The sequence below is a fragment of the Acipenser ruthenus genome, chromosome 36 (genome assembly GCF_902713425.1).
Source record: "Acipenser ruthenus chromosome 36, fAciRut3.2 maternal haplotype, whole genome shotgun sequence".
Classification (NCBI taxonomy): domain Eukaryota; kingdom Metazoa; phylum Chordata; class Actinopteri; order Acipenseriformes; family Acipenseridae; genus Acipenser; species Acipenser ruthenus.
In genome coordinates this window covers 8,610,440-8,638,295 of record NC_081224.1, presented here as the reverse complement: position 1 = coordinate 8,638,295, position 27,856 = coordinate 8,610,440, and the positions used below count along the sequence as shown (strand labels likewise).

Below are 27,856 nucleotides of genomic sequence, written 5' to 3'. Positions count from 1 at the left end.
TGGCGGACCCTTTAAAGGGTTGCTAACCAAGATTTTAAAATGTATTCCCTATTATTATCCCCTGTCTTATTTGGCCGCTCTCGCTCATGTGAATAAACTAGGCATTGCATGAACACTGGTGAAGTAATCCCACCTGTATTAACATGGTAATGTAGAGGGAGGTCAAGACTGATGCACGCCCCTGTGTATCACTAAAAAAACATGAATGTAAATGTGATCCATCTCACTCTCCTCTATCTGAGTGTCATCTGCAGCTTAATAAAGCATTTGCAAACTAATAAAGAATGCGATTTGTCTTCAACACTAGAAGGACCGGAGATATACTCATACCTAGAAGCCCCGCAGCAGTCTTTCTGACGGCTGTATTCAAAACACCGTAAATAGTATAACGAACGGAGAAACAGTCGGATGTAATTTAGTTTTTCTTTTAGTATGTTACATAAGCATCTGAAAAACCGAATCATATATATATATATATATATATATATATATATACAGTATATGAACATTTATTTTACAAATCAAAACAAGAAAATGTAAATAAATAAACATCTGAACAGACGTCGGATTACAACATACATATTTATAAATCTAAAACGATAGCAATACATTTTAACTTTTCAACAGCAAATGGTTTATTATCAGATGTGCAAAAGCAACTGAACAACGTAGATAAATAAACTTAGAAGAAAACGTTTTACAGAAGCGCACAGCACAAGAAGTTATAAAAAAAAGTCTAAATTTATTTTTCTTTTTTTCGACAAAATGGTATTCCTTTACCTTGAGTCTAAGGCTGTTCACAATCAATACAGATAATGCGCTTCTCCACGCCGCCTTTCTGCACAGGGCACAGCTGCCCGAAGTTTTATTTTTATTGCACTTGCCAACCTGGCATTGGCGTCTCTCGCTGCTCTCAGCAGTGTTGTCAGCTTCAGCTGTGGGTACATGCTTGGCAGTCTCCCTCTGTTCCAAATGCTTCTTGCAAAGTTCCTGTGCTAACTGTAAAATATATTCTCTCCTTTGAAAATTATTCTCCATGCATTATTTGTAAAGTACCCAGGAGTTGATGGCTGCTAGGTCCAATACATTGTAAAATACCTGAACAGACCACAGTCGGGAGCCAGCTTTCACAGAATACTTCCATGCCATCTGATCCAAAACATCAACTCCATATTTTCTTTTTCACTCTTCCCGATGCTAATTGACTGACCAAAACAGCAGAGCTGGCAAGCAGGCGCCAGCCTTTGAAAATGCGATTGAAAAACAATAGCTCACTATTAGTTTGCAAATGCTTTATTAAGCTGCAGATTACGCTCAGATAGAGGAGAGTAAGATGGATCACATTTACATGACAGACACATTAAAGGACATTAAAACCTGTAAGAGCATATGTAAAGTGTGCAAATATATTTGTAAACATAAAAGTGAAATCTCAAATAGAGAGAATAAATATTCAGTCTTAAGGAACCTCTCATGTTTGCAAAAAATGTAATAAAATAAAATATATCGAAGTGACAGGTACAGCATTATATATAAAAATACAGAATCACCTCTCAATCATGAGAAATAAGAGAGTAAATGAACCAATAGTTCAGCACTTTACAAATAACAAACATAACATGAATGACCTAAAACTTGCAGTTTTAGAAAAAAATAAGATTAGATCATGTAAAATATTGAAGAATAAAGGAAAATAAATGGACAAATAAACTAGACACCATGATGCCTGAAGGTTTAAATAGACAGGAACAGTAGATTGTTTTCTTACATCATTAACTGTGTAGTAAATGAAATCACAAGCACAGTAATAGATTTAAATAGAAATAAGTGTGGTTACCCTGGCATCAAAGGCCTATCAATACCTCCACAGTTTGTTTTCCATCACACTTTCCCTTGACAAAGGCGTGTTAAACATTGCGATGGGGCTGACCGTGATTAAGCAAACGGAAAACCTCTATGCAAATGCACAGTGTCAGATAGCAATGATCTTAAGCAGAACCTTAACAGGCAATATCCCAGAAGACGGAGACGGAATCTCTTTAAAACAAAGCCAATCCTGGCCCTGCTTTAACTAGAAAAGTTCATTTCCAGCATGGCTGCTCTTCCACTCAATCACACGCTTGATCATTGCTTACCTCCCAAGCAGTTGAAGTTACTCGTCTTGTCAGGAATGTGTTCCAGTTGGATTTGATTTCCTTTGACATTCAACACTTTAAATTTTTCAAAAGGTGGAATAAGTACCTCTTCTTCATGTGGGTTATCTGAATATTCTTCAATTAGCAAGCCGAGGCAGGTGTGTATTTCAAACACTGTTGTTGTTCCAAACTCTTTCGCTACATTTTTGTCTACAGAGGAAGATGCAAACTGCCCAAATCGTACAATTGCACCTACAACAGCGGTAGACTTTTTAGTAACTCCTCTAAAAACCTTATAACATTTACCCTTCATGGATCTCAGAGTATTCAGGGCGTCTGCCAAAAGAAAATGCAATGACTTGAATGGAAAATCTTTGTAATGTGTTCCTCCTTCTCTAACTGCTTTATTGAACTGGTCATGTACAGCATCCATAGTGTAAACATAGATTGCCATGGCTTGTTCCAGTTTCAATGCCTTCTGCTTTTTTTTTTTCATTGTTTTTTTTGCTGTGTCCCAGGCGTTTTTAAAGTCTGGGTTTTTTTTTAATTCTGATGAAAGATATTTTTTATTGACGATTTTTAACATTTCCTTTCTACAACCGACATATTGATCGTCAAGGGAATTTCCTGCGAGGTCCATCGGTATTGAAGCCTTAAAACATTGTGTCTGAAAAACAAAACAAAAAAAAGACAAAAATATAAAAACATAAGTAGAAGAAACACCATTTGTTTATAATATGCACGAGCAATTACACATATTGTAATCCAAAACAGTATTGTAGGACGAAATCTGAAGGTTCTGGAGTGCCACTAAAATATCGACTTTCTTAATCAAGAATTATTATACAAATTCACATTTTATTTGAATACTGAACTTAACAAACATCATAGGTAATACAATAGTTCATTCTGGCTCAGAAGCAGGCGCATCTTCTTTTGAAGGGTCGTCTCATCGGTTCTCTGTATGCCATCCCAGGAAGAGCTTTGATTGTGTTTGTGCCCACACAGTCTTAGTCGATGCAGTGTTGCTGTCGTCTTTGTTAGCATTTTTAGCCTTAAAAAAGTAGTTTGTAACAGAGGTTCCTAATGCTCTTTTCATTGCATCAAGGGGAATACTGAGTTTCAGTACCATTTCTCATGTTGTTGGTATTAGTCTGATAATAAGTAATGTTAATAGATCCCCAGTCTAGATTTGTGCCTGTGAGGCATGCGATTTATCTAGGCCTATGCCATCCCAGTGGCTTTTGCCGCTGCACCATGGGACCCTCCAGAAAGTTTTGATGTAATTAAATTGGACGTTTCTGTTTTAAGTTGGATGTACAAAGGTCATTTACATTACTGTTTCATTTGTTTATGTGTTCCTATCTTCACCTGTTTGGGTTGTGGAATTGGGGTGGGATTTTTAAAAACGATTTTTACCTGTTTTATGATCCATAAAATAAGTAAGCAATACGACCCAACAGGGTGGGTGGTATTGGGGAATACCGGATCACCCAGGGCCGTAATGAGCCCCCTTATAGCCCCTGAAAGGTCTGGTGTAGCCCAGTAACGCCCACCCTGGAAGGTCTCATTGCGCTTAGAAAATGGGGAACTGTTACGAAAAAAAAGACATAATCAACTTTTGTGGTTTAAACAGAGACTTTTGTTATTTTTTATAAAGAAAAATAAAGAGTCCCTTTTTCTGAGACACTGTTGAAAATAAACAAAACACAGAATCCCCGCTGTAGCACTGAGGACTCGAGGTGGCGGTTTAAACCCGCGCGCAGAGCACAGTAGCCTGCCACGGAGCAGTGTTCACCGCGGCTGTTCTCACCTCCGTGTAAAATCCACGGCTGAGGTGGTTACTTAAATCTTTGCTTTTATGCACAGTGTGTTCTGATGCGCATTTGCAAGTCGTTTTCCTCCTGTGGAAACGTTCTTTGCATGTTTCTTCCGGTGTAGGATACAATAGTTCCCAGCCATCAGGCGCGGACTGGCCATCGGGAAGTGCGGGAGAATCCCCGGTGGGCCGGTCTGTTTGGACCTGCGTGGGCCGCTGGTCTACATTTGATTCATAATTTTTTTTTTTTCTTCCCATTACATGCTGAGAATGACGCTGTTATTAACTTGGCAGTCTCGCTCTCTCTCGCGCGCACACATCACCACACCAGTCATCTCTTGGGTAGATCCAATATCGCAATATCAAGGGGGGGAGGGGGGCGAGGAGTGGCCACTCCCTGATTGGACTTGCCCGGATTTTCTTAGAACGTGATTGGTCAGCCAGATTTCGTCTTTCGTTTGAACCTCTTGTATTGATAGTGGTGAATCGATTCATTTCTTTCATTTGATTCACTGATTCAATGATACAAACCAATCAATGTAGATCGCATTAAGATTGTTTACGTTAGTTTATTTGAACCGGAAAGAACGAGCCGTTCACGAACTGCACATCATAAAAGCTAGGGAGAATCTATATTTGGTTGACTGGGTTCATAAGCATTAAATTAAATATAGTTTGACAAAAAAAATAATATATATTTAGAATCCTGGAGATAACATTGTAGCAATTCCCATGCTACATAATGTGGGTGTAAGTCTCACCCACCTGTCCCTTTAATTAGGGTCAGTAGCCTGGCCAGGTTAAAACTTCATTTCCCATAGTTCCTTGCAACCACCCACTGTTCATCCTCTCTCCCCATTGGCTCATTCAGATTTCCACCCCTCCAATCTCAGAGCTCCTTAGTAGCCAGCTCTTGTATTAAAGCTGGCTAATCAGGCCTGAGGGAGACTCCCTTTCTCAGAGGAATCCATTAAACTACAGCATTTTCTCTACTTAAATTTCAGTGAATCCATTACTATCCTTAGATAATTCCAGTGCATCCGTTCATTTTCTTTTGTTGCTGCGCTTTGTCTAAACTGCTCTTTTTGTTTTCACTGTTACTTGTTTAAGTTTAGCTGTTTTTCTAGGTCTGTTTAGTGTTTGTTGTTTTATGTGTGACAGCCTCCATTTTTTCCTGATCCTCCTGATTTTTTCCAAACAACTGTTCACCATTCAACTCAACACTACAGGACAGCCTCAACAATTTCAACGTACTCAATGTTTTCAACCTTCTACATTTTTTCTACTTTAATTTGATACTTTGTTTCCTGTATTTTTTTGTTATTTTGTTACTTTGTATGGATTTCAATTACCCTGCTATTACTGGACTTGTTGGGCCTACCTGTCATTTTCCCACCATTGCCATAGAGACTGTTAAATGTAATTGTTTCCACAAGTCACTGTTTTTCATCTGTATCTATTTATTTATCCTTGGCCTTTATCTGTGTGTGTTGTGTTTGTGAGTGTGGGTTTATTGGAGACCCTCCGGACACTACATTCATTTCTATTTGGTGATACTGTTTAGCCTTCTGTTTGTCCCTACATACTTATCTGTACCAGCTTTATTCATACCTGTTACCTGCAATTATTTGAATTCCTTTCTTATCATTATTCATCTCATTCATTTGTTCATTTTTTCATTTGTTGACATTATTGTTCACAATAATAAACCGATTGTTCGTGAAATTGACACCTCTGACGTCCCTGCTTTTGCTGTCTGTCACTCTTGCTGACTTATTTAGCTATAGGAATAGGGCCAGTAGTATCTCCTTAGGGAGGACAGTGCAACTGCTTCTCAGTTGTGCAGAGTGATCGTTACAACATAACAGTTTGAACCATTAGCATTGTTTAGCCATCAGTATCAATCTAATTTAATTTAATCTTTAAAACATAATAATAATAATAATAATAATAATAATAATAATAATAATAATAATAATAATAATAGTCAATTGCATTTCGTACGTGTTATTTATTCAGCACATAGCAAAACGCTGTTTGCCCAATTTGATTGAAAGATCCATCCCTCCTTACCATACACCATCTGGATTATAGATATATGGTCTGGAGGATATAACTGATGCCATTTTGGCTCACACAGAGTTCTTATCTTGCACTAAGTAAGCGGGAATTTGGATCCAACATGGCACATACGGTCTTCAGTTTCATAACACTCAACGATCTGAGAGACAACCCGGTTTGCTTGTTACAATGAACAAATCAGCCAGACTCGAGAGGTAAGGAATCACTTCATGACTTTTGATAGGCTGGTAACTCGACTCCTGTGCGCCACGCAGCATGTTCATGGGGTGAATCAAAAGAACCGATTCAATGGGGACTCTGATCCGATTCCCATCGTTCACCTGAGTGAGTCATTCAAAAAGAACGACTCGTTCGTGAACTGCACATCACTAGTGGATGAGTGTCAGTGTAAAAAATGGAGAGAAAAAGCAAAGGTGGGGCAGAAAAGATTAGAGACAAACGGCAACGATCTCTCGAGGCAGATGCCGCAAAATGCACAAAAATAATGGACATGTTCCGCAGGCCGGCTGGTAGTAGGGAGAGCGAGGGAGGTCAGGATGCCCGTGTTAATCAGCCGCCTCAGCCTAGGGAGCCCACTGAAGAACAGAAGATGGCGCTGTGGCAGGGTCGAGCACAGCAGGTACAAGCAGTAGAGTTTATGGTTGCATTAACATAGATTAAAGACTGGGCTGCGCCTCGTACCTAATAACGCCATGGCTGTGACTTATTGCTTTTATAAAACGGCTACACCAATATTTGTAACGTTAGTCACTTTTTGAGATCTAGTCAGCTATGTATAGCTATGCTAAGCTCCGCTAGCAAATCGACTAGCCGTCCTATGCCAGCTAGCTAGCTAGCTGGGTTACTAAAAAAAACATTAGCTCAAACATTTCCCAGGTCGCGTCTCTCTCTCTCTCTCTCCACCATTTAGCTGGTTACCTCTGATATAAACTGAAACAACATCATGGCAAGCCGAGCTGATGGTGGTATTAGCCAATTTTTATTTGTAAAACCATAGCATGACATGCCATTTGGCTATAGTAATGCCCCCTACTGGACACTTGCAGCGTAGATTTCACATTGCATGTAATGTATCACACTAACAAAATCCCAAATTTTAAAGCAATCGTTCACATGAATTTGATTGGGTTTGATACTGAGGTCGATGTTGATTAGGTTGTTGCGCAAAGATATAATTTATGGAACGGTGATAAGGCCTTACAGTGGCCTATGGTTGAATATAGCACGGCTGGATCGCTGTTTTGACCAATCAGAGAGCAGGACTGGAACTATCCATTTTATAAATCAAACAAGCTATGTTCTTGTGAGTATTCTTTCAAATTATAATAAAGTTTGCTAAAGGTATTAATTTAATTGATTGCTGTTGTTCATTTATGCATATTAAAGCAGATGCAGCTGAGCTTGAGGAGCGACAGAGGGACAGAATGGATGCTGTTGCAGTGTCCAGTGCAGAGAGAACAACAGCTGAGGAAAGAGAAGGAGAGAGAGAGAATATGCAGGCATTTGAAGTGAATGCAGGTGGGGGTCGGCTGGTAGCTTTGATTACTTCACACGCCCTCAGTCCAAAGAGCTGGACACATTTTTTTGTTATCACCCTAACACAGTGGGACAGACTGAAGATGTCAGCTTGGGATGGATACAGGGTAAGAACAACAAGTGAGATGCCTGAGGAGGATGGAAACAGTGGAGCATGTGAAGAAGAGCTGGAGATAGAGAACAAAACTGCACTTCATGCAAAAACTGTGCCATGTGTTGCTATTTGATTATATCCCGATACAATTTATTGACTGATGTAATTGGTTTGGGCTACAAATTCCTCCTGACTTTGTCAGTAACGCAAGTAGCATGTGAAAGTTGTTTCTCCACTCTGACGTTTGTCAAGAATAGACTGAGAAACACTGTCCCAAGACCACTTGGAAGGGTTAATGCTAATGTCTACAGAGAAAGAGATACTGAAGGCCCTAGACAGAGATGGAGTTATTGACAGGATTGCACAGAAGAGTGCACTGCTGCGACATCTGTTGGCGACGTAAGGTAGGACAGTCTCGTTTACTGTGGATTTGGGTTAAGTAGTTGACTGTATTTTGAGATATAATTAGGGGTTTTGAAACCCTATTTTGGGTTGTATTGGCGCTGAGTGCTGCTAATGGTTTCTAGAATGGCTAAATATGAGCCGATGTGTTTAGAATTTACAGTTTTTTTTTGTTTTTTTTTTTTATTAGGCCTATTGAGAGAGCGCAATCTGTGTGAGGTCGGTGATGGTTTATATAAATAAGATGTGTGTTTATACTTTACAGTGTGCGGAGAATGGTTTCTTTCTACTTGATAAATGGGTTACCCATGTTTATTATTTGCTTACAGTAAATAGCAATACTAAATAATAGCCTACCAACTGAGGGCAATCTTGTGTTTAAAATAATCTGATATGCAATTAGATTTTAGACCACCGATTACTGTAAACAGAAAATTGTAATTGCATAGAGCAGAGCCATCAATGAAATAATCCGTGGTGTGTAAACTGAACAAATTGGCGAAAGAATCTAGCTCTGATACAATGTTGCATTCACTGACCGCAAAGCGGTGGCAGACAGAGAGACGTGCGGAGACAAAGAATAATGAATAGAAGAATATTTCGTAGACGGAAAAATCTACGATATTTTTAATAGGATAGCCTATTATTTGTGACTTCTAGATTAACTGCCATAGCCTATACTTTGCCATACCTAAATCGCCCCTAATATGTTTGAAAACCTGGTAGTAGCTATAGCCTACAATTTAGAAAGAAGTTTTACCCTAACTATTATATATATATATATATATATATATATATATATTTTTTTTTTTTTTTTTTTTTTTTTTTTTTTACCGATACTTACTTCATCATGACGGCACGCTGCGTGCGCTGACTTCATTATTATTTCGGTATGTAGATTTTGACATAAATGTGGGCCGGTGGACCCGAACTTCCCGGGCCGATTTTTGGTCCCAGTTCGCCCCTGCCAGCCATACAAAAAGTTCAGGTATCAGATTTTGACAAGGTAGCAAAAAATCGACGTTACACCGGCTGTCCACGCTACTGCTGCATATGGAAAATAGTAGCAGAACTGCGTTCCGGCGCCTTCCAGCTTCCACTACACCACTGTAGATTAACATATTACAAATCAAAATGGCACAACGTCCACAATGCAAAATGTAATTAAAATACATAATAAAATAAAGAAATGCATATCATTCAAAACACAGAAAAGCTGACCATACAACAAACACCGTCTAACATGTTGCATTCCTGCAATAGACTTGTTGCAAAAGCATTAACTGTAGCTACAAGAATCTATTGAAAAAGAACGTTTGTTTTTATTTTAATGTTAAGTCTCTCTCTTTAAGAACAAACAACTATTTGTAATAATCACCAATTAATTATATACAAATGTAATCAACATTGAATGCACACGTCTATCCTCGACGAGGTCTGTGCTTGCTTGCGAGGCTGCCGTTTTAAAAAGAATTTAAAACGAAGAAATAACTGAATATATTATAAATATATTAATATATACTGTACAGTCAATACGTGAGGGGTGCATGTCAAATATTTCTGTAGGCAGCCCTGCACACTGTATCCTTACGTAAATTATCAGTCAGCTAATTATGAAAGACAGACAGAGAAATCCAGAAAAGAACATAGAAATATAACCTGTGGAAACTCCAGCAAGATCACGGCAGACAGGACGAGAATCGAGGGCACGAGGTTTTCCTCTTTAACCAACCGGGCCGATCCTTTCAAAAAAAATGTTGTTGGAATTAGGGACGATAAAAAAAAAGTTTAAACAGGTATAGCTAAATCTGATATTCTGATTATTAAGGGATTTAACAATTGAATTAATTATAGTATCCTTTGTGATGTCATCCTCTCTGAAAATAACACCACATTGAAATGCTGTAACAAACAGTAGGCTATGGATCCCCCTTTGATTCAAGAAATATATATATATATATATATATATATATATATATATATATATATATATATATATATATATATATATATAGCCTGCAATTGAGTCTATTCAGTTTGTTTAAACAATAATGATTTATTATTCATACATTTATCCAGCATGACAAAAGTTATTTATAACTTCTTGTTGTTGTTGCAAACTTTCAGTCATGTTAACGCTGTGTAATAGATTTTCTGCTTATGCATCCACTGTTTGTATGCTTGGAGCTTTCCAATTCTTTTCTTTTTTTAATTACTGCTTTTATTATTATTATTATTATTATTATTATTATTATTATTATTGTGTGTGTATTTTCATATTATACTGTTATTTAAATCTGTTAAATGGTCTGATTGCAGTAGATGTGTGTGTGTAATATGCTATACTAATGTATTGTGGTTTGTTTTTAAATAATTAAATCGTTCTGTGTTTCGTGGACCTTTATTTCAGGTACCGGTAATAATAAACAGACCTTCATACATGCCATATAGTAATATCCATTTTTAACTGCAGTTTTAACAAAAACCTGCGTATGGATCTTGGGAAATAATGATTCTATATTACTGTACATTTGAATATTATTAGCTTTGTTTGCGGAATACCAGTGATCTGCCTTGCACTTGTCTGTGGGACAATCAGAAAAAAATCCCTTAAAATCTAACCCTGTTCCACACCTCACTGTGTGTTTTATTACAATGTGCTGTGCTTTTACTGTGGGAAACTTGTATAAGGGCTACTTTACCATGTTTATTTTATTTTTTTAAATATGCTTTACCATACCTCTCTGTGCTTTACAATGCTTCCCTATGCTTTACTACACCTCTCTGTGCTTTACAATGCTTCCCTATGCTTTACCAGACCTCTCTGTGCTTTACAATGCTTCCCTGTGCTTTACCAGACCTCTCTGTGCTTTACAATGCTTCTCTATGCTTTACCAGACCTCTCTGTGCTTTACAATGCTTCCCTGTGCTTTACCATGCTTTCACTGTGCTTTATTACACTTTTTTAGTGTGGAAAACATTAATAAGGGTTGGTTTACCGTGGCGCATTGTACATATTTTTAAAATTACAAAACTTCATTGCAGAATGTTCTCCTATTACAAAAATGCATTGCAGAATGTTCTCCGACACTAAATAGCAGAATCAGTCCTGACCAGTACCAGCAGGAAACTAAACTGTATGTTTTACACATTAACACCAAACTCACGTGGGTGTCTGTCAGAAAGACGGCCGGAGTGGGTGGTGTCAGACCAGAGCCAGGAAATAAATAAACAGAGAGATGTGGTTTGGTGAAGCTGGGCGCGTGATCGCGCTCAGCATTTAATAAACAGAACAGAAAATAAAAGGTTTTAAACATAAAACACGGGACACGGCACTTGCGCCAAAATAAATAGACAAACAAAATGTACTAAACACTTAACAAACGGTGCACGGAGAGACAAACAAACACGGTGAGTACAAAACAACTACTTCTTCTTCTTATTCTTCTTTTCTTTAACATTTACCTCCGCTCCAATCCCGTTCTCCACTCACGAACACCCAACCCCGACTGAATGAAATGTGCATCTATATATGCAGTTGTACCAAGACTCGACTGCTAATCAATCATTCAATTGGAGTCGCGGTACAACTGCACGTGAATCAATAAAGTGCAATTCCCCGTGCTCACATATTACATTTTACTTGCACGTGAAGTGCTGTGCCATCCTCGTGCCTAAATACAAATATACATTTTAAACACTCGTGTTACACAGACCCGTTTATATCCCGTGTACCAAGGACTATACACCAACATTTACACAAAACACGTAACATATAACATACACAGGGGGGCACTTTGCCACATATACCTCCCCTTGTGCAACGCACACATGGCCTCAATGGCCACCTCCCCCCTCAGTCCCAAAGTCCCGGAAGAGGGGGAAGCAAGTTGTTTCTGGGGGTGGCCATGGTTGAATGTCTGGCACCCCCCAATTCTTCGTGGCTGGCAGCTCCCTCTTCCGAGGCTTCAGCCACACTATCTCCTGCCGCGAAAGTGCAGCTGGGGGAGCTGGTCTCCTGACCTCCCCCCCCTTCTTCATGGCCGGCAGTTCCCCTCCGTGGGGCTCCGGCCACCCAATTTCCAGCAGCGAAACTGCTGCGGGGGGAGCTGGTCTCCTGACCTCCCCCCCCTTCTTTGTGGACGCCAGCTCCCCTCCGTGGGGCTCCGGCCACCGTGTTTCCTGCCACGGAAATGCGGCTGGGGAAGCTGGTCTCCTGACCTCCCCCTCTTTCTTTATGGCCGGCAGCTCCCCTTCATGGAGCTCCGGCCACAGTGTAGCGACCCGAGGCAAAGCAGAGGCCCCGGCGACCCCAGGCGACGCAGGACCCTCGACGACCCCAGGCGAAGCAGGATCCCTGGCGACCCCAGGCGACGGCAGCAGCCCCTCGGGAGGAGACGGCAGCAGCAGCGGCCCCCCGGGAGGCGACGGCAGCAGCAGCGGACCCTCGGGAGGCGACGGCAGCAGCAGCGGACCCTCGGGAGGCGACGGCAGCAGCAGCGGACCCTCGGGAGGCGAACTTGGGAGGGGAGCCCCTGGCCATAGGGGCGGCAGCGGGAGCTCCACTTCTCCCTCGCACCCTGCACCCTGTGTGGAGCAAAAGGCAGCCCCAGGCGATGCGGAACAGGCAGCCCCAGGCGATGCAGAGCGGCTGGCAACCCCAGGCGATGCGGAGCGGCTGGCAACCCCAGGCGAAGCGTCGCAGGCATCCTTGGGCGAAGCGAGCCCGGCATCCTTGGGCGAAGCGAGGCAGGGAGTCAGGACAAGCTGGGGTGCGGGTGTTGGCCCTCTTCTCGGCCTCTGCGGCCGGGTGGTTCTTCCCCATGCTTCCCTCAGCAGCCTATGCAAGGGCTGCTGAGGGCCGCCAGCTTCACGTCCTGGTCCTTCTGGTGAAGGGAGAGGCAGCTCCTGCTCCTCTCCCCCTGATGGTGGCGGAGGCAGAGGCAGCTCCTGCTGCTCTGTTCCTGCCGGTGGAGGTGGCGGAGGCAGAGGCAGCTCCTGCTGCTCTGCTCCTGCCGGTGGAGGTGGCGGAGGCAGAGGCAGCTCCGGCTGCTCTGCTCCTGCCGGTGAAGGTGGGAGCAGCGTGTAGTCTCCTGCCGATGGAGGTGGGAGCAGCGTGTAGTCTCCCCCTTTTTCAGGGGACTGGTGCTGCTCTGCCTCTGAAGGGGAAACCAGCAGGCATTCACCCTCTGCTGGTGGACAGGGACCCAGCAGGCATTCACCCTCTGCTGGTGGACAGGGACCCAGCAGGCATTCACCCTCTGCTGGTGGACAGGGACCCAGCAGGCATTCACCCTCTGCTGGTGGAGACTGTGGACGCTCTACCTTCCTCTTCTTGGGCCGTGGACGCACCGACTCCTCCCTCTTGAGCTGTGGACGCACCGACTCCTCCCTTTTGGGCTGTGGACGCACCGACTCCTCCCTTTTGGGCTGTGGACGCACCGACTCCCCCCTCTTGGGCTGTGGACGCACCGACTCCCCCCTCTTGGGCTGTGGACGCTCGGGCTACCCCCACTCAGGCGTAGGACGTTCGGGCTCCTCCCACTCAGGCGTAGGACGTTCGGGCTCCTCCCACTCAGGCGTAGGACGTTCGGGCTCCTCCCACTCAGGCGTAGGACGTTCGGGCTCCTCCCACTCAGGCGTAGGACGTTCGGGCTCCTCCCGCTTGGGCTGTGGACACTCAGGCTCCTCCCGCTTGGGCTGTGGAGGCAAAACCAGCAGGCATTCTTCCTCTGCTGGTGGAGACGGGGACAGCAGGTACTCCACTGCTGGTGGACCTGCTACCTGGGCTGTTGTTGTGGTCATAGCTGCCTCCAGGTAGCTGAGGACCAACTCCACACCTTCCTCCCAGGTGCTTAGGGTGTGTTCCCTCCCATAGGCATCCCATCGCTTCCTGTCTATCAGCCACAGGATCCGGGTGGCTATGGGCATAGACTGGGCCTCCAGCCCAGCATTGTCCAGGATCCAGTCCCGTAGTTTCCTGTAGTCATCTGCCATTTTTTTTTTTTTCTTTGGTTGGTGGTTTTTTTTTTTTTTTTTTTTTTTTTTTTTTTGTAATCCAAGAAACTGCGGTTCCTGCTCTGGCCTGAGTCCTGGAGGCGCTGTCGATCCCACGCAGGACACCACGTGTCACAAAGACGGCCGGAGTGGGTGGTGTCAGACCAGAGCCAGGAAATAAATAAACAGAGAGATGTGGTTTGGTGAAGCTGGGCGCGTGATCGCGCTCAGCATTTAATAAACAGAACAGAAAATAAAAGGTTTTAAACACAAAACACGGGACACGGCACTTGCGCCAAAATAAATAGACAAACAAAACGTACTAAACACTTAACAAACGGTGCACGGAGAGACAAACAAACACGGTGAGTACAAAACAACTACTTCTTCTTCTTATTCTTCTTTTCTTTAACATTTACCTCCGCTCCAATCCCGTTCTCCACTCACGAACACCCAACCCCGACTGAATGAAATGTGCATCTATATATGCAGTTGTACCGAGACTCGACTGCTAATCAATCATTCAATTGGAGTCGCGGTACAACTGCACGTGAATCAATAAAGTGCAATTCCCTGTGCTCACATATTACATTTTACTTGCACGTGAAGTGCTGTGCCATCCTCGTGCCTAAATACAAATATACATTTTAAACACTCGTGTTACACAGACCCGTTTATATCCCGTGTACCAAGGACTATACACCAACATTTACACAAAACACGTAACATATAACATACACAGGGGGGCACTTTGCCACAGTGTCTAACAGGTATTCTTGTTTGTTTCACAGCTTTGTAGATGTGAGTTCATATCCTGTTTTAAAATAAACATGGTTTGGTATGAGAAAAAAAATATATATATATATATATATATATGTGTGTGCGTGTGTGTGTGTAAGGTATAAACCACGAAGGGCCATGCGGTTCCCATGATATATACCACGCCTGGGGTGGTGATAAGGTCAGAGGCGTAAACCGAGGGCCTTTAACCACCCCAGAAGTGGTATGTATCATTGGAACCGCACGGCCGATCGTGGTTTATACCGCTTATAACACAGCTACTTGTCATTTGGGGGATGAAATATAATTAAAACACATTTTAAATTAAAACAAAACCAGAAACTTTTATTGTGTATACATCCGCAGTGTAATATAGTCCCAAATTTAATGTATTGTTTGCTTATTAAAAATAAATGTCCATTTATTGTGAATTTCTGCATCGAAAGGGGCATCTCACTAGAGACTAGAGGACTGAGCACATGCTGATGATGGGCGGAGTTTCAAATGACACTGAGGAAGTAAGGGGAGCAGCTGTCATGGATGCTGAAGCTGTATCTTCAGGTGAGTTTGTGTCCTCGTTATATGCGAGAAACACATATTCAAGTCTGTTTTCATCCTTTCGGATCTCAAAAGATGTTTTTGTTAGTTGTCGGACACCCTCACGTCCAAGTCGTGCCAGATTAAGTTAAAGTTCAAGACAGACTTTACGCACCAATCTGACCGTGGTGTCGGGACAGTGCCTCAGTTTCCCGGTGTGTGTGTGTGTGTGTGTAATATATATATATATATATATATATATATATATATATATATATATATATGATTTCCATTACACGAGAGTAGATGTTAAAACTTCATGCTGATTTGAACTCGGCTCTCGCCAAGATAAGCACCAACTAAGACGTAGCTTTACAGTAAACTAATGTGATCCATATGCGTCTCCATCCATTTACGTTTCCTTCCATATGATGATGTAGATATCCTTCTGTCTGGTGTTAATGGCTGAAGTGTAATGCTGGCTCCAGGGATCATCTTATTTTGCCTCCCTGGCGCATCAGCACACACAACGGCTGCGATGCTGGCTCCGGGGATCAACCACAGTGCGGCCTCCCCAGCGCATCAGCATGACAACCGTCTGGATTGAGCTAAGTAGGGTACATCTCTGGGGTTTTCAAGTGGGCACCTTCCATCCTCAGTGTTTCGTCGACTAGCCCACGTCACCTCAAGAGGGCTCGACGGTGATTCTGGCGTCCCAGCATCACCCCCCTCCGTCCCCCACTCAACTCAGCCCAGCTTACTTACCTGTACATCAGCGTTTCTTTCTTTCTATTGTGCTTGAGATCCCCAGCCAGAATCTTTCCGTCTCAACCACAGCCAGTTGCTGCTCCTCTCTGCTGCTTCAGATAAGTTCTTCACTGTGCGACGCAACTCTTGGCCACTGAATCCGACGTCTCTGAGAAACCGGGTTGTAGAGTGTGCCACAAATCCTCGACAACCCACCTCCACTGGGTAAACCCGAACTCTCCATCCTCGCTGTTCCGCTTCAGTGGCTAGTTGAGCATACCGCAGTTTCTTCCTCTCATACGCCTCATCTACAGCATCCTCCCATGGCACTGTTAACTCTACCAGGTGAACAAGGCGTGCTGATCCAGACCACAAGACAATATCTGGTCGAAGGTTAGTGGTAGCAATCTCAGGTGGAAAAATAAGCCGTTGACCAACATCTGCCAGCATTTTCCAGTCTCTAGCAGCTTCCAGTTGTCCTGGGCGAGGATTGGTTTTAACACCTTTTCTTGGTGGTTGCTCTCCTGGGCGGAGGAATGTTGTCTTTTGTGTGTAATGTTTTGATGGAACAGGTGACAACTTATTGGTCATGTTACGCTTGTCTTCCAATGCTAAGGCCAAACATCGCAGCACCTGGTCATGGCGCCAAGTAAACCGTCCATGGCTAAGAGCCACCTTACATCCTGTCAAAATGTGCCTTAATGTTGCAGGTGATGAACACAAAGGACATGAGGGATCCTCTCCTACCCAGAGGTTTAGGTTCTGTGGTGATGGGAGAACATCATATGTTGACCTGATGAGGAAACTGATCCTGCTCTGTTCCATTGACCATAGGTCTTGCCAGCCAATCTTGCGTTGTTCCACACTCTCCCATCTCATCCATTCTCCCTGCTTGGCCTGGGAAATGGCCTTTATACACCTCATCCTCTCCTCCTGCTTTTGCACCTCGTTGACTACCAGCTTCCTCCTTTGAGCTGGGGCTGCCTTGTGCCATGTAGGAGGAGCTGAACTGAAACCAAGACCCCCTCTTCCATGCAGAACTTGCCCCATGATATCACCAATTCGAAGGGCAGCCTTTGCATCTTCCACAGCTTATATATAAATTGTAGTTGTTTGTCATTATTAGATAGCTAACATGTTCTGGGAGCTGTGGCTAAAGGCCAGCACTGCATTATTGCACACAAATAAATTGTATTTCACCACTTGCACCAAAACACTCACTCTGGACTTGTGATGGTGTTTTTGTTCTGTGTGTGTTTATACCGTGGTTATTATTTCAGGACTGTACCCCGTGGTTTCACTGTGCAGTGCACATTGCTGTGTATTGCCAGGGATTATTATTTACGGTCGCCACAACCTGGATTAAAACAAATAAAGTATTGTTTGGACCGTGAACTTTGTTGTCTGTCATCTGTTTACGCATTGCATCACCTCTACACCTGCGCACTGCAAACCACTTTACCACATCCTGTTATGCTTTTATTGTTCTGTTTATTTTCCACTGAAATATAACACTAGAACCGCCATGCCCATCACAATTTGACCGGTTTGGATTTAAAATGTAAACCACTCTGCATCTGTGAATGCATTGTAGTTGTACTTTATTAATTTATTTATTAATTAATTTATTTTTAACGGACAACCGCATTGTTTTTAATATCTCAAAGGCATTTCAACTTGCAACAACAAAGAAGCAAAAAAGGAATATTACAAAGAGTTCACCATTTCTGAGTGCCTGGATTGTGGGAGCAAATGTAGGATATGCTGGTGATGAGAGACGAGGAGCCGTCCGAGGTTTTTACTGTGAGGACTCCTTTCGTGGCTCCTGCTCACAGGACTGTGGAATGCAGCACATAAATCTGTACAGATCCATCCAGGGTGACAGTGCAGGTATTACACCCTGGATGTGTATTCACAGTGTCCTTACTGCTTTCAAAAACGTGTGAGCTGCTAAATATAAGGTTACCAGTGTGCAGAGCTGATCAATAAACAGACAGACAATGATAATCCAGAAGCAATAGTGTTTTATTTTAAATCCAAGTGTCTGACACAAAACAGAGTAAATAACAACAATGATAAGCAATACAGCGGCATGTGTTGCTTTACTGTAATCCACGGGTTGGTCCCGAAATGATAATTTACACCCACACGTAACACAAACACAAGTCCACAGTGCGTGCTCTAGTGCTTGTAGTGCAAATACAGTTTATTGTGCAAATAAGGTGAAGTGTTGTCCGGGTTTAGTGCTGGCCTTTGGCGACAGCTCCGGATCATATTTCAGCCGTCTAAATAATAACAAACGGTATTTTCAGACAGGACAGGTTTCTCCTTCCGGGTTCACGTTAACCACTACAAAGGAACAGATCACATCGCTACGTCCCCTTGTGTACTGTCTATCATGACCCCTTGGTTAACGAGTGCAACAGCTCCTCCAGTCCGCGGCTGCCACATCGTTTCCCTTCCGGGTCGATGATTTAGTGTACTGGAGCTCTGCCCCCTTTCTGGATGACCTACTTCCGCCTATCCCTGGGAATTAATTGTCTGGCCATCCAGTCCAGGGCACTCTGTTCCCTTTACACAGCGCCCTCACAGGTCGGGAGGGAGATGTATCACCAAGAATCATTCTGTCTCTGTCACCCCAGACAACCCTAAAGTTTATTAATCAATTAGAGAACATGGGGAAGTATTTAAATGTGAGGGGCATCATTTATTAAAAATATAAACCATAACTAAACATTCAGGTATGTCACAGACAGGTTAGCTATGTCCTTCATATTCCAGACATTGTTTCATATGACAGTTTTTTCATCAGAAAACAAAACCAAAAAAAAAAAAATCATCCTGTCCAGCCAGGTGCCTCTTATTCCTTCTCAATCCAAACTGTCTACGCAACTCACTCTGTTCATTTTTTTAATTTATTTTATTTAGGTTAATTTTGTTCTGGAGGCAGACGTTCCAGATTTAGGGTTTAGGCTAGGGCTAGGGTTGAGGTTAGGGGTTAAAGTTAGGTTTAGGGTTCTTTTCAATTCAACTCTTACCCCCCAACTGTAGCTTCAGGCAATAACTTCCACTTTAGTGCCACTACTCCACCAAAACGTGTCCAAACACTTTTCAGAGTCACCTATTGGACAACAACAGACAAGATTTTTTCTGACCCGTAGGAACCCTTTTGTTCTTAGATGACCTTTCAATAAACAAACCAAATAAATTCTGGAACTTTCCAATTGTTCCTATAACTACATATAATTATATAAAATAATACATATTATTTTAAATAAATAAATACATAATTACCATTTACACTGTATGTTGTCTTTTTTATTTGTGTTTTCTGGAAGAGGGGCCGGCGCTCCCAGTTGTATGGGGCAGCACTGTTCAATTTTATTTTTATTTTCTATTTTTTGATGAGATTTTATGAGTGTGTGTGGATTGTTTTAAACTGGATTTGTTCCTTTGAGTTTGTTTTTTGATTACGGATTGTGGATTTACATATTGAGTTCCTTCTTATGTTTTTCTTTACACCAATTATTTTTATTATTATTTTTTTCACAATTTGACTAAGTGTGGTTTGCTGTGGATGCGTTTTTTTTTTATTAGCAGTTTGCACCTTGGTGAGAGGGTCGAGCTGGACAGTACAGGAATTTTGGTCAGTGCTCACCCCCTGCAGTTCCGGAGGACGACGTGCAGCCAGCATCTTCACCCCGGACTGTTGAATGTACAGTATTTTCCTTTTTTCCTTTTTTTGTGGAATATACTGAAGTTCTTTTGGGGACCGCAATCTCAAAGTGTATTATTTTTTTGATATACAGTATACAAGTTAATGGAGTCATAAATATTCGTACCCTTTGCCTTAACTCAGTTAATTCTCCAGATTTTTAACTACCACTTGGTAAGGCGAATGAGTGTTCAACACACTCACAAGCGGTGTCATTGCCGTGTAAGTATAGTGTATCAAACAATATTTATAATACTTAATACATTGGTAAATAGCATTGTTGCAATTAGAGGGTATGTAAACTTCTGAAGACAACTGTATATGATTATATATATATATATATATATATATATATCCAGCCCTACACCCACATCTGTGTAGGGTACATCCTTATTTTATTATCTGGTTCAGCCCCTACCAGGGCCTCTGTCATCCTACTTCCTGTCTGTTTCTGGGAACTGAAGTTTTTTTTAATTGTCGCACCCTATTACTGTTGGTAAATACTTTCCTTTTTAATTTTCTATGTAAGGGGAAAGTATCAGCATCCTCACGTTGCTGACACTTTCTCCTTACATTAAACGGTGATGAAAACACGTGCATATGCCGCAGTGGCTAATTGTTTTATTGTTTATTATCCCCTGCACCCGGGGGTGATTGAAAATTAGAACAGCAGGGTATTTAAGACGTGGAGCCCGTCCGCACGGGGCGGCTGCTGAGTAGAGGGCTCTGTCTATCCGTGGTGAGAAGAGTGCTGTATTAAACCGGTGTGGTTTTTTATTTTATTTATATGGTTTGTGACAGGTAAACAGCTTAGCCGTCCTGCGAGTTAGTCAGGGAATAACCTGTGTAGTCAGCGCTCCAAAAAACGGAGTTAGGTGTTTATTTTGTGTTTGGTTTTTGTGTATTTAAAAATAGCGCAACCGCGATGTAAACTCCATTTGTGTCCTAGGTCGTGTTTTTAAAGGGGCAACGAACCCAAGTGGGGGAGTTATTTTACTATATATATATATATATATATATATAGAATGTGACGGATTGCCTCTTTGTCAGTTTTCACTCCTTCAAATAAACACGTATATCACCAGGATGCCAGAAAACGCCGTGGTGACAATTAGCCTGTAACACCAACTTTTGTATTTGTCACAGGGAGGGGGGGATTTGGTCTGTTCAGATAACATTTGAGGAAAAAGTTAGTTATCAGTCTAATCCAGCATATGAAGCCATTAGTTGCATCTAAAAAAAAAAAAGAAAAAAAAACATGCAAGCACACATTTTTATATGAAGGTGTTTTCGTTCTGTGTTCATGAGGAGCCATAGCTGCACGTCTGTTTATATTTCCATGCGTTATTAAGTATATACACATCAGCTCGGTTAGAAAATAAAACCAAACCAATATTATTTTTCTGTGTGTGGACGGGATTAATTTTTGTTTCAGAGCCAGTGCTTGGCTGATTTATGTTTTTTTTTTTTTCTTTTTTACTTTAAATTCAGTTCGCTGCCACCCGATTTCCTTCTCCCTCTGATTAATTAATGATCTTTTTAATAATACTTTTTTATTAGCACTTGTGTGTTGTGTCTGTCCTTCTCTGTGTCTGAGGGTGTGTATCTAGGTCGAAGAACCTGTGTAAAAAGGAATTAGAAAGCATTAGCATACAAAGTTAAGGGAGTTCTAAAAGGTACTTGCCTCCATGTTATCACGGGACCTGGTGCCCGTATAATTGCCACTAGATGGCGTAGTACGGTTAGGAAAGTTAGTGCGCCACCGCTTAGTGGTGACACAGACTTTTGGTTTACGTCAAGGAACCGCTGTGTATAATTTCATTACCTTTCCTTTGTGGAACTAGAGTAATTGTAATCCCAACACATAAAAGTTGATAATTTGCACTTTTAATGCGTGTATGAAAAGCCTCAGAGTTTGAACCTTGTTAAAAAGTAACTAAGCTGCTTAACTCATATTGTCATATGAAATGCTTGTTTGAAAGTATGCTTGTGTAATTGTTATTAAACAACTGTAGTCCAGCATTAGCTGTGATATATTACTAGAGGAATTGTAATTGAACAAGGTATGTTTGTATGCAGGTGATAGATGCACTGTGTTTAACTAGGGTCATAGTGCCTGTACGCGCTAGACGCAGGGACACAGTCTGTGTGCATTGAGCTGAGGGAGCTGTCAGCAGAGTGACGTCATCACCTGCTAGCAGATCCGCGCAGCTTGTACTGAGATTGAGACAGGGGAGTTAATGTACTGTGTTAGAATGTGGAATCTATACTGAATGTTAGAAGAGCAATAGGATTCCACTTGAACTGTAGTTAAATGCATTATTGAGAAACGACATATATAGAAGCATATACATTCAAGGGATAAGTGTTTACTTGTGCTGCATTGGTGTGTATGTGAACTGTTATATCACAAAGTTTTTCCTTTCTGTACCATTAGTATTATTATCTAATAAACTGCCATGATATTTTAACCTACCTGTGGCAGGCTGGCTCGCAGTGGTGAGGTGTGGTGACGTCACGGACCAGGAAGTAACTGAAACCAAAACAATGGATGGGCGGGTGAAGCTGAATGCTACGGCACTCAGCGTGTTTAATAAATAAATATATAAAACAAAAGATTTAAACAATCAACAAAACACAAACCAAAGGGCACGAGGGCCAAACGAATCAGACAGACAAACAAGTAAGTGTCGTGCTGGCTAATCCAGCACGTTTTAGCAAACCAAACCCTGCAGCATGGACAGCTGCCGGTTCTTATACTCTGGCCGAGGGGTTAACTAGCTGTTAATTATCTTATTACCCCTTGGCCACATGACTGTCAGCTAGTTAAATAAACAGTAGCTGATCAGTCATGCATCCTCACAGGGTTTTTAAATATAAATATAAAAAACAATAACAAAAGACGCGGCGCTTTCATCCGCGCCGCAAACAAACACAGATAATAATAAATAGGGGCGGGACACTCCGCCACACTATTGTAATTCCTCGATCTTATACACGTCATTAAATAAAATGATTATGATGAGGTCTTAATTAACATGAATGAATATTCAGATTATTTAACAGATAACTTATAGATTTAGTCGGTGATCTAATATGGTAATGGTTATATAGTGTTCATTAAAGTTGATTAACGCACATTAATTTAAACTATTGTGATTATTCAAATTAATTGTTTAAATTAATTATTAAATTAACTAACGCAATTAGCCCCACTATATATATGTATGTGTGTGTGTGTGTGTGTGTGTGTGTATATATATATATATTTTTTTTATCATTTCAACCTTTTGTGTACATTTTTTAAACATTTTCTTTCATATAGGGGACATATATGACATAGGGGAGACCGGGGACTGTTGACATTTTATTTTTAACTTTCTCTCCATTACGCACAAATGAACAACTTACATCTATCCTCTACCAATCCCCATAGTTATCCTGTTTTAAGAGATGATATACATATTGCAAGAGGCCTTGCAATATAATGTCTCCGATGTTACAATTGTCCCCATGGCCATGGTCAGTTGTAACGGGGGGTGGGGTTCAGATGTAACATTCTGTGAAGAATAATTAAATAAATAACAACAAATTTCCTGGGCATAAAATTTGCACCCACCAACCCGCCAAATACGAGTAAATTTCGCAATCTTACCAGCCACACTGGCGGGTAGTGGCTACTGCTTTTTTTTCACTATTTAGATTTAGCGTCCCCTGTTGTTAATCAAACGTTCAAAACTAAGCGCAAAATGTTTTATCCACCTGCACTCCTCTGAGCCACTGACTCGCCACCACTGAGCATCAGGGCCAATGTCATTGGCTAGCGACACACCGGTGTAGCCTCTAGGAAAAATAAACACCTCACGGCAGAACAGAAGCGCACTACAAAACTATGAATTCATTGGAATTAATTTGATCTCTATAGGGTAGATGAACAGAAGGGGCTAAATCTAGGGAGCACCTACAGGAATGCCATGCAGGCATGAGCCTTTATGCACTAGATTGCTGAGGTAGAGAGGAGGCAGCTGCAGGGAAAGACTGAAGCAGCAAAGTTCTTGTCAGTGATGTCCGATGGGTCCACAGACAGTTCAGTCATGGAAGAGGAGCTGCTGTATGTGTGACTCAGTCAAGCAGGGAAGGTGCAGGTGCAGTTTGTAGGCATTCAATCTGTGGAAAAGGCAGATGCCAAACGTATATCGGAGGCGATATCTTCCCTCAAGAGGAAGGTTGATGGCAGTAGTGGCGCTGAAGAGCTATGGAAAGAAAAGCTGGTTGCTTGCGGTACTGATGGTGCAGCTGTCATGATGGGGGCAAAGAGTGGTGCTGCCAGCAGGCTTCGTGGTGACAAATCCCATAATTCACTGCATGGCTCACCATCTTGAATTCGCTTTTGCTGATGCCATTAAAAACAACATCCTGTACCAGAGAGTGGAAGGGCTCTTGATGGGCTTATATTACTTCTATCCTAACAGCCCACTGAACAGGGCAAACCTGATCAACAGCTACTGAGTTCTTTAGACAGAAACCACTCTTACCCACTCAAGTGGGAGGCACAAGGAGGGGTTCCCACTTCCTGAGATCCCTTCACCATTTCCTGAGGGGGTACAAGGGCATTGTACAGCACCTAGAGCAGGCAGATATATTCAGTTTAACCATCACGTTGAAACTAGCTCTTTTATTGACAGTTTTATGAGTAATTTTATATGGATTTATTGCTTTACATTTTAGATTCAATCGCCAGATGCTGAAGGCCTCCTGGGTTTGCAGCAGAGCAAACTCGAAGGTTTAACAGCACTGCTACAGCAAGCGGTGTTGTGGAATGTAGCTGTTTCCTGCATGATGCTCTAACTCACCTGAGCAATCTGTCTCAGATGCTGCAAAAGACAACAATTACTGTGGCTACTGAGGTTCACAGTGCACTGTCATCCACCCAGGCCGTGATTCAAAAATACAAATCCAAAACATGATATATTCATATATTTCATCTGTATTTAAAGTTTTACTGTCAGACAATCAAAATATATATTTTTACTTCCTTGAAATTTCCAGGCCTGGCCCCATGTTGAAAGTTGTCACGGCCAACATTTGCTCTGAGGGTGTCAGTTTGTCAAACTGTAACACTTAAACCTCTTTTGCATCATCAAAGAACAAATTGTTAGACAGGCTTACAAGCAGCATGGATAACCGGTGCTAGGATGTAGGCACTGGAGTCTTGTGTGCCACACAAGTGGTAGACTTCAGAACTTGGCCAAATCCAGCAAACATTACAGGTATTTGATCAAATCAGTTTAATTTGAGAAATGTTGAATAATGTAGCTCAATTTTACTATAATATAATTACCACCCAGTTGTTTTGGAAAACATAACTGCAATGAACACAATTACTTTTACTATTACAGACTGCTATAAATAGGATGATTCTATACTTTCAGATTTTGGCGATTCAGGAGATTGAGTGATTTAGTGTAGCAAATGGCAGTATTACAGTTTAGGGGGCATTAGATATTAGATATTAGTCCTACAGTGGAAACATGGTGTATTTTGTTGATTATGAATTATTGTTTCTACTTTTACTTAATATTTATTTTGTGAGATTAATTATTATACTTCTGAATGACCTAGTCAATGACTATAATGTAAATATCATTTACTAATTAAACTTCAAAGCTGCAAATTACAAAAACAAATAATAATAGACACACAGCCCTGTGCATGGTGTACTGGAAGACTTTCTTTTTTCCTGCATTAGATTTGATGAAGTTGTCGGTGCACCCAGCAGTTTCTCCATTTTGGTTTTGTGAACTGTAACTTTTTTTTTTCTGAATTTGATTTGCAGAAGTTATTTCCACAGTTAGATTACTGACATCGTTCTAATAAATGTTGCTTGTTTTAAACAATGTTTTGTTCCATTTATTAAATATGTCAAACACACGACGCAGTGTATGTAAAAGTGTTTTCAGTGAATGGTCACTAATTAATTTGGCTGGTAGAAAGTCTGAGTGGCTGGTGAATTTTTCCATCCATTAGCCAAAGTGGCTGGGTCACCAAAAAGTGAATTTTAGGCCCTGGCTGATATATTTTAAAAACATTTTACTTATATATATATATATAGCTGGGTTGCGCACGTCACTTTATATAGGCACGTTTGATTTAATTATTGTATCATATTCACTTTTTTATTTAACGTAGTTTTGATTTTTATCACTTTGTATCAACACATTTATTTTGGCACATATTCATATATATATATTCATCATATTCTGCAGATTGGCACTAATTACACTTTAATGCTCTCGCAGCTCCCATAAGTGTAAATTGATTGATTTGGAGAAGTTGAGCACCTGGTATAAATGTTCCTGATTTCATCCATTCGAGAGATTGAATTCTCCTTTGTGAAGTGAGCCCAGGTTTGTTTGCAGTGGAGGCTGAACGCACAGCCTGCAGGCAAAAGAATTGGACCCTGATGTTAAGAGAACCAAAAATGAAACAAAGAGCCGCCGAATTTAAGGGTGTGTCGCCCTGTGCTTTTGGCCTCCATTCTGTTGTGTATTTGTTTTTAAACAGTTTTAAAAGGCATTGGGGTTTTAAAGCAGTGCTGGAGATGGAGCTTATTGGTTTAATTATTGCTGTTTTTACTGAGCCCCGTCTCCGTGCAGGTATTGAGCCGCACTGCCCTTTAGTTTTAAATTGAAATCCTGTATTTTAGTTATTGTTTTAATTAACGGACAGTGCAAACCCCATGACGTGACTGTGTATTCTAGAGTATTTTGAACTTTCTCCAGTGTCAAGTGTGTTATTCTCTCAGTGAAAACAAACACCATGGTTGACTAGATAAGGCTAATTCAAAGACTACCTATTGTAGTACAAATCATTCAAACTGCAACCAGGCAACGGGCGTAAGGAGCAATCTACGCTGGGTAGTTTATTCAAAAGAAAGGGCATGTAATTACTGTATTTAGCATGCAAGTGTACATTATTTCCTTTTTCATTTCTTTACTGTTTTCTTTTAAACATACCTGTAGCAGGGTGATTGTCCTGCTCAGGGGGAAGTTAGTGTTGGTGTAATTTATATGTGCACGGGTTTGTTTTGTGTGCTTTTTGGAGTTATGTTTGATGTAATGATTGTTTACAGACGGGCGCTCGATTGAGACTTGCTGCCTGCTTGTCTTCTGTATGTGTCCTCTGTGAGCAGTGTTGCCAGATTTAAAAGCTAGTTTCCAGCACAATCAAAGCTAAAAACCCGCCCACAGCTCCCCAAAACAGCCCAATCACTAAGGGCATAGTAGAGTGACGATGACCATTATTGTTTAAATAATAATGTGAATAATACGAATATCAATTTAAACAGACAATATAGGCTAATATATATATTGTAACGACCGAGCTGGGAAAGAAGGTAGGCAGAGACTTGAGTTACCGTTTTCGTATTCACGGTTTTTGAGCACATGCAACAGCAGCTCTGTAGCAGTCACACACATTCAGCTTTTACACAGGTCCAGCACGAAACTCACAGTCAACTCCAATCTTAACTCAGACGTAACTCCTTTACGTGGGCACGACACTCCCTTTTATCCCCTTACACAGTCGTCCCGCCCCGTACCCCCCGAGCTCGCCCAACCCCAGGCATGCATGCCAATTAAACCCTGCATGCATCTCCGGGATTGGGCGACCCCGGGCAGACTGGCAGCACACATTTTGGCACCCACATTGCTACAATTCCTGCCAGAACCCCACAGAACAATTAGTGCATTTAACTATTTACAGTCTGGGCCCAGGATCGTTACTATATATATATATATATATATATATATATATATATATATATATATATATATAGCTCTGGAAAAAATTAAGAGACCACTGCAAAATTATCAGTTTCTCTGGTTTTACTAATTATAGGTATGTGTTTGGGTAAAATGAACATTTTTGTTTTATTCTATAAACTACTGACAACATTTCTCCCAAATTCCAAATAAAAATATTGTCATTTTAGAGCATTTATTTGCAGAAAA

The 27,856-nt window shown here is 41.4% G+C and overlaps 1 protein-coding gene across 1 annotated transcript; it reads right to left on the bottom strand.

Annotated features, from left to right (window-relative positions):
• Positions 1–2,124: 2,124 nt before the first annotated feature.
• LOC117965586 (erythroblast NAD(P)(+)--arginine ADP-ribosyltransferase-like) lies at positions 2,125–3,706 on the bottom strand. Its single transcript, XM_059007921.1, has 2 exons — positions 3,692–3,706; positions 2,125–2,802 (listed from the first exon to the last, which is right to left on the bottom strand). Exons 1-2 carry the CDS (start codon positions 3,704–3,706, stop codon positions 2,125–2,127), a joined length of 693 nt encoding a protein of 230 aa, XP_058863904.1.
• Positions 3,707–27,856: the final 24,150 nt, after the last annotated feature.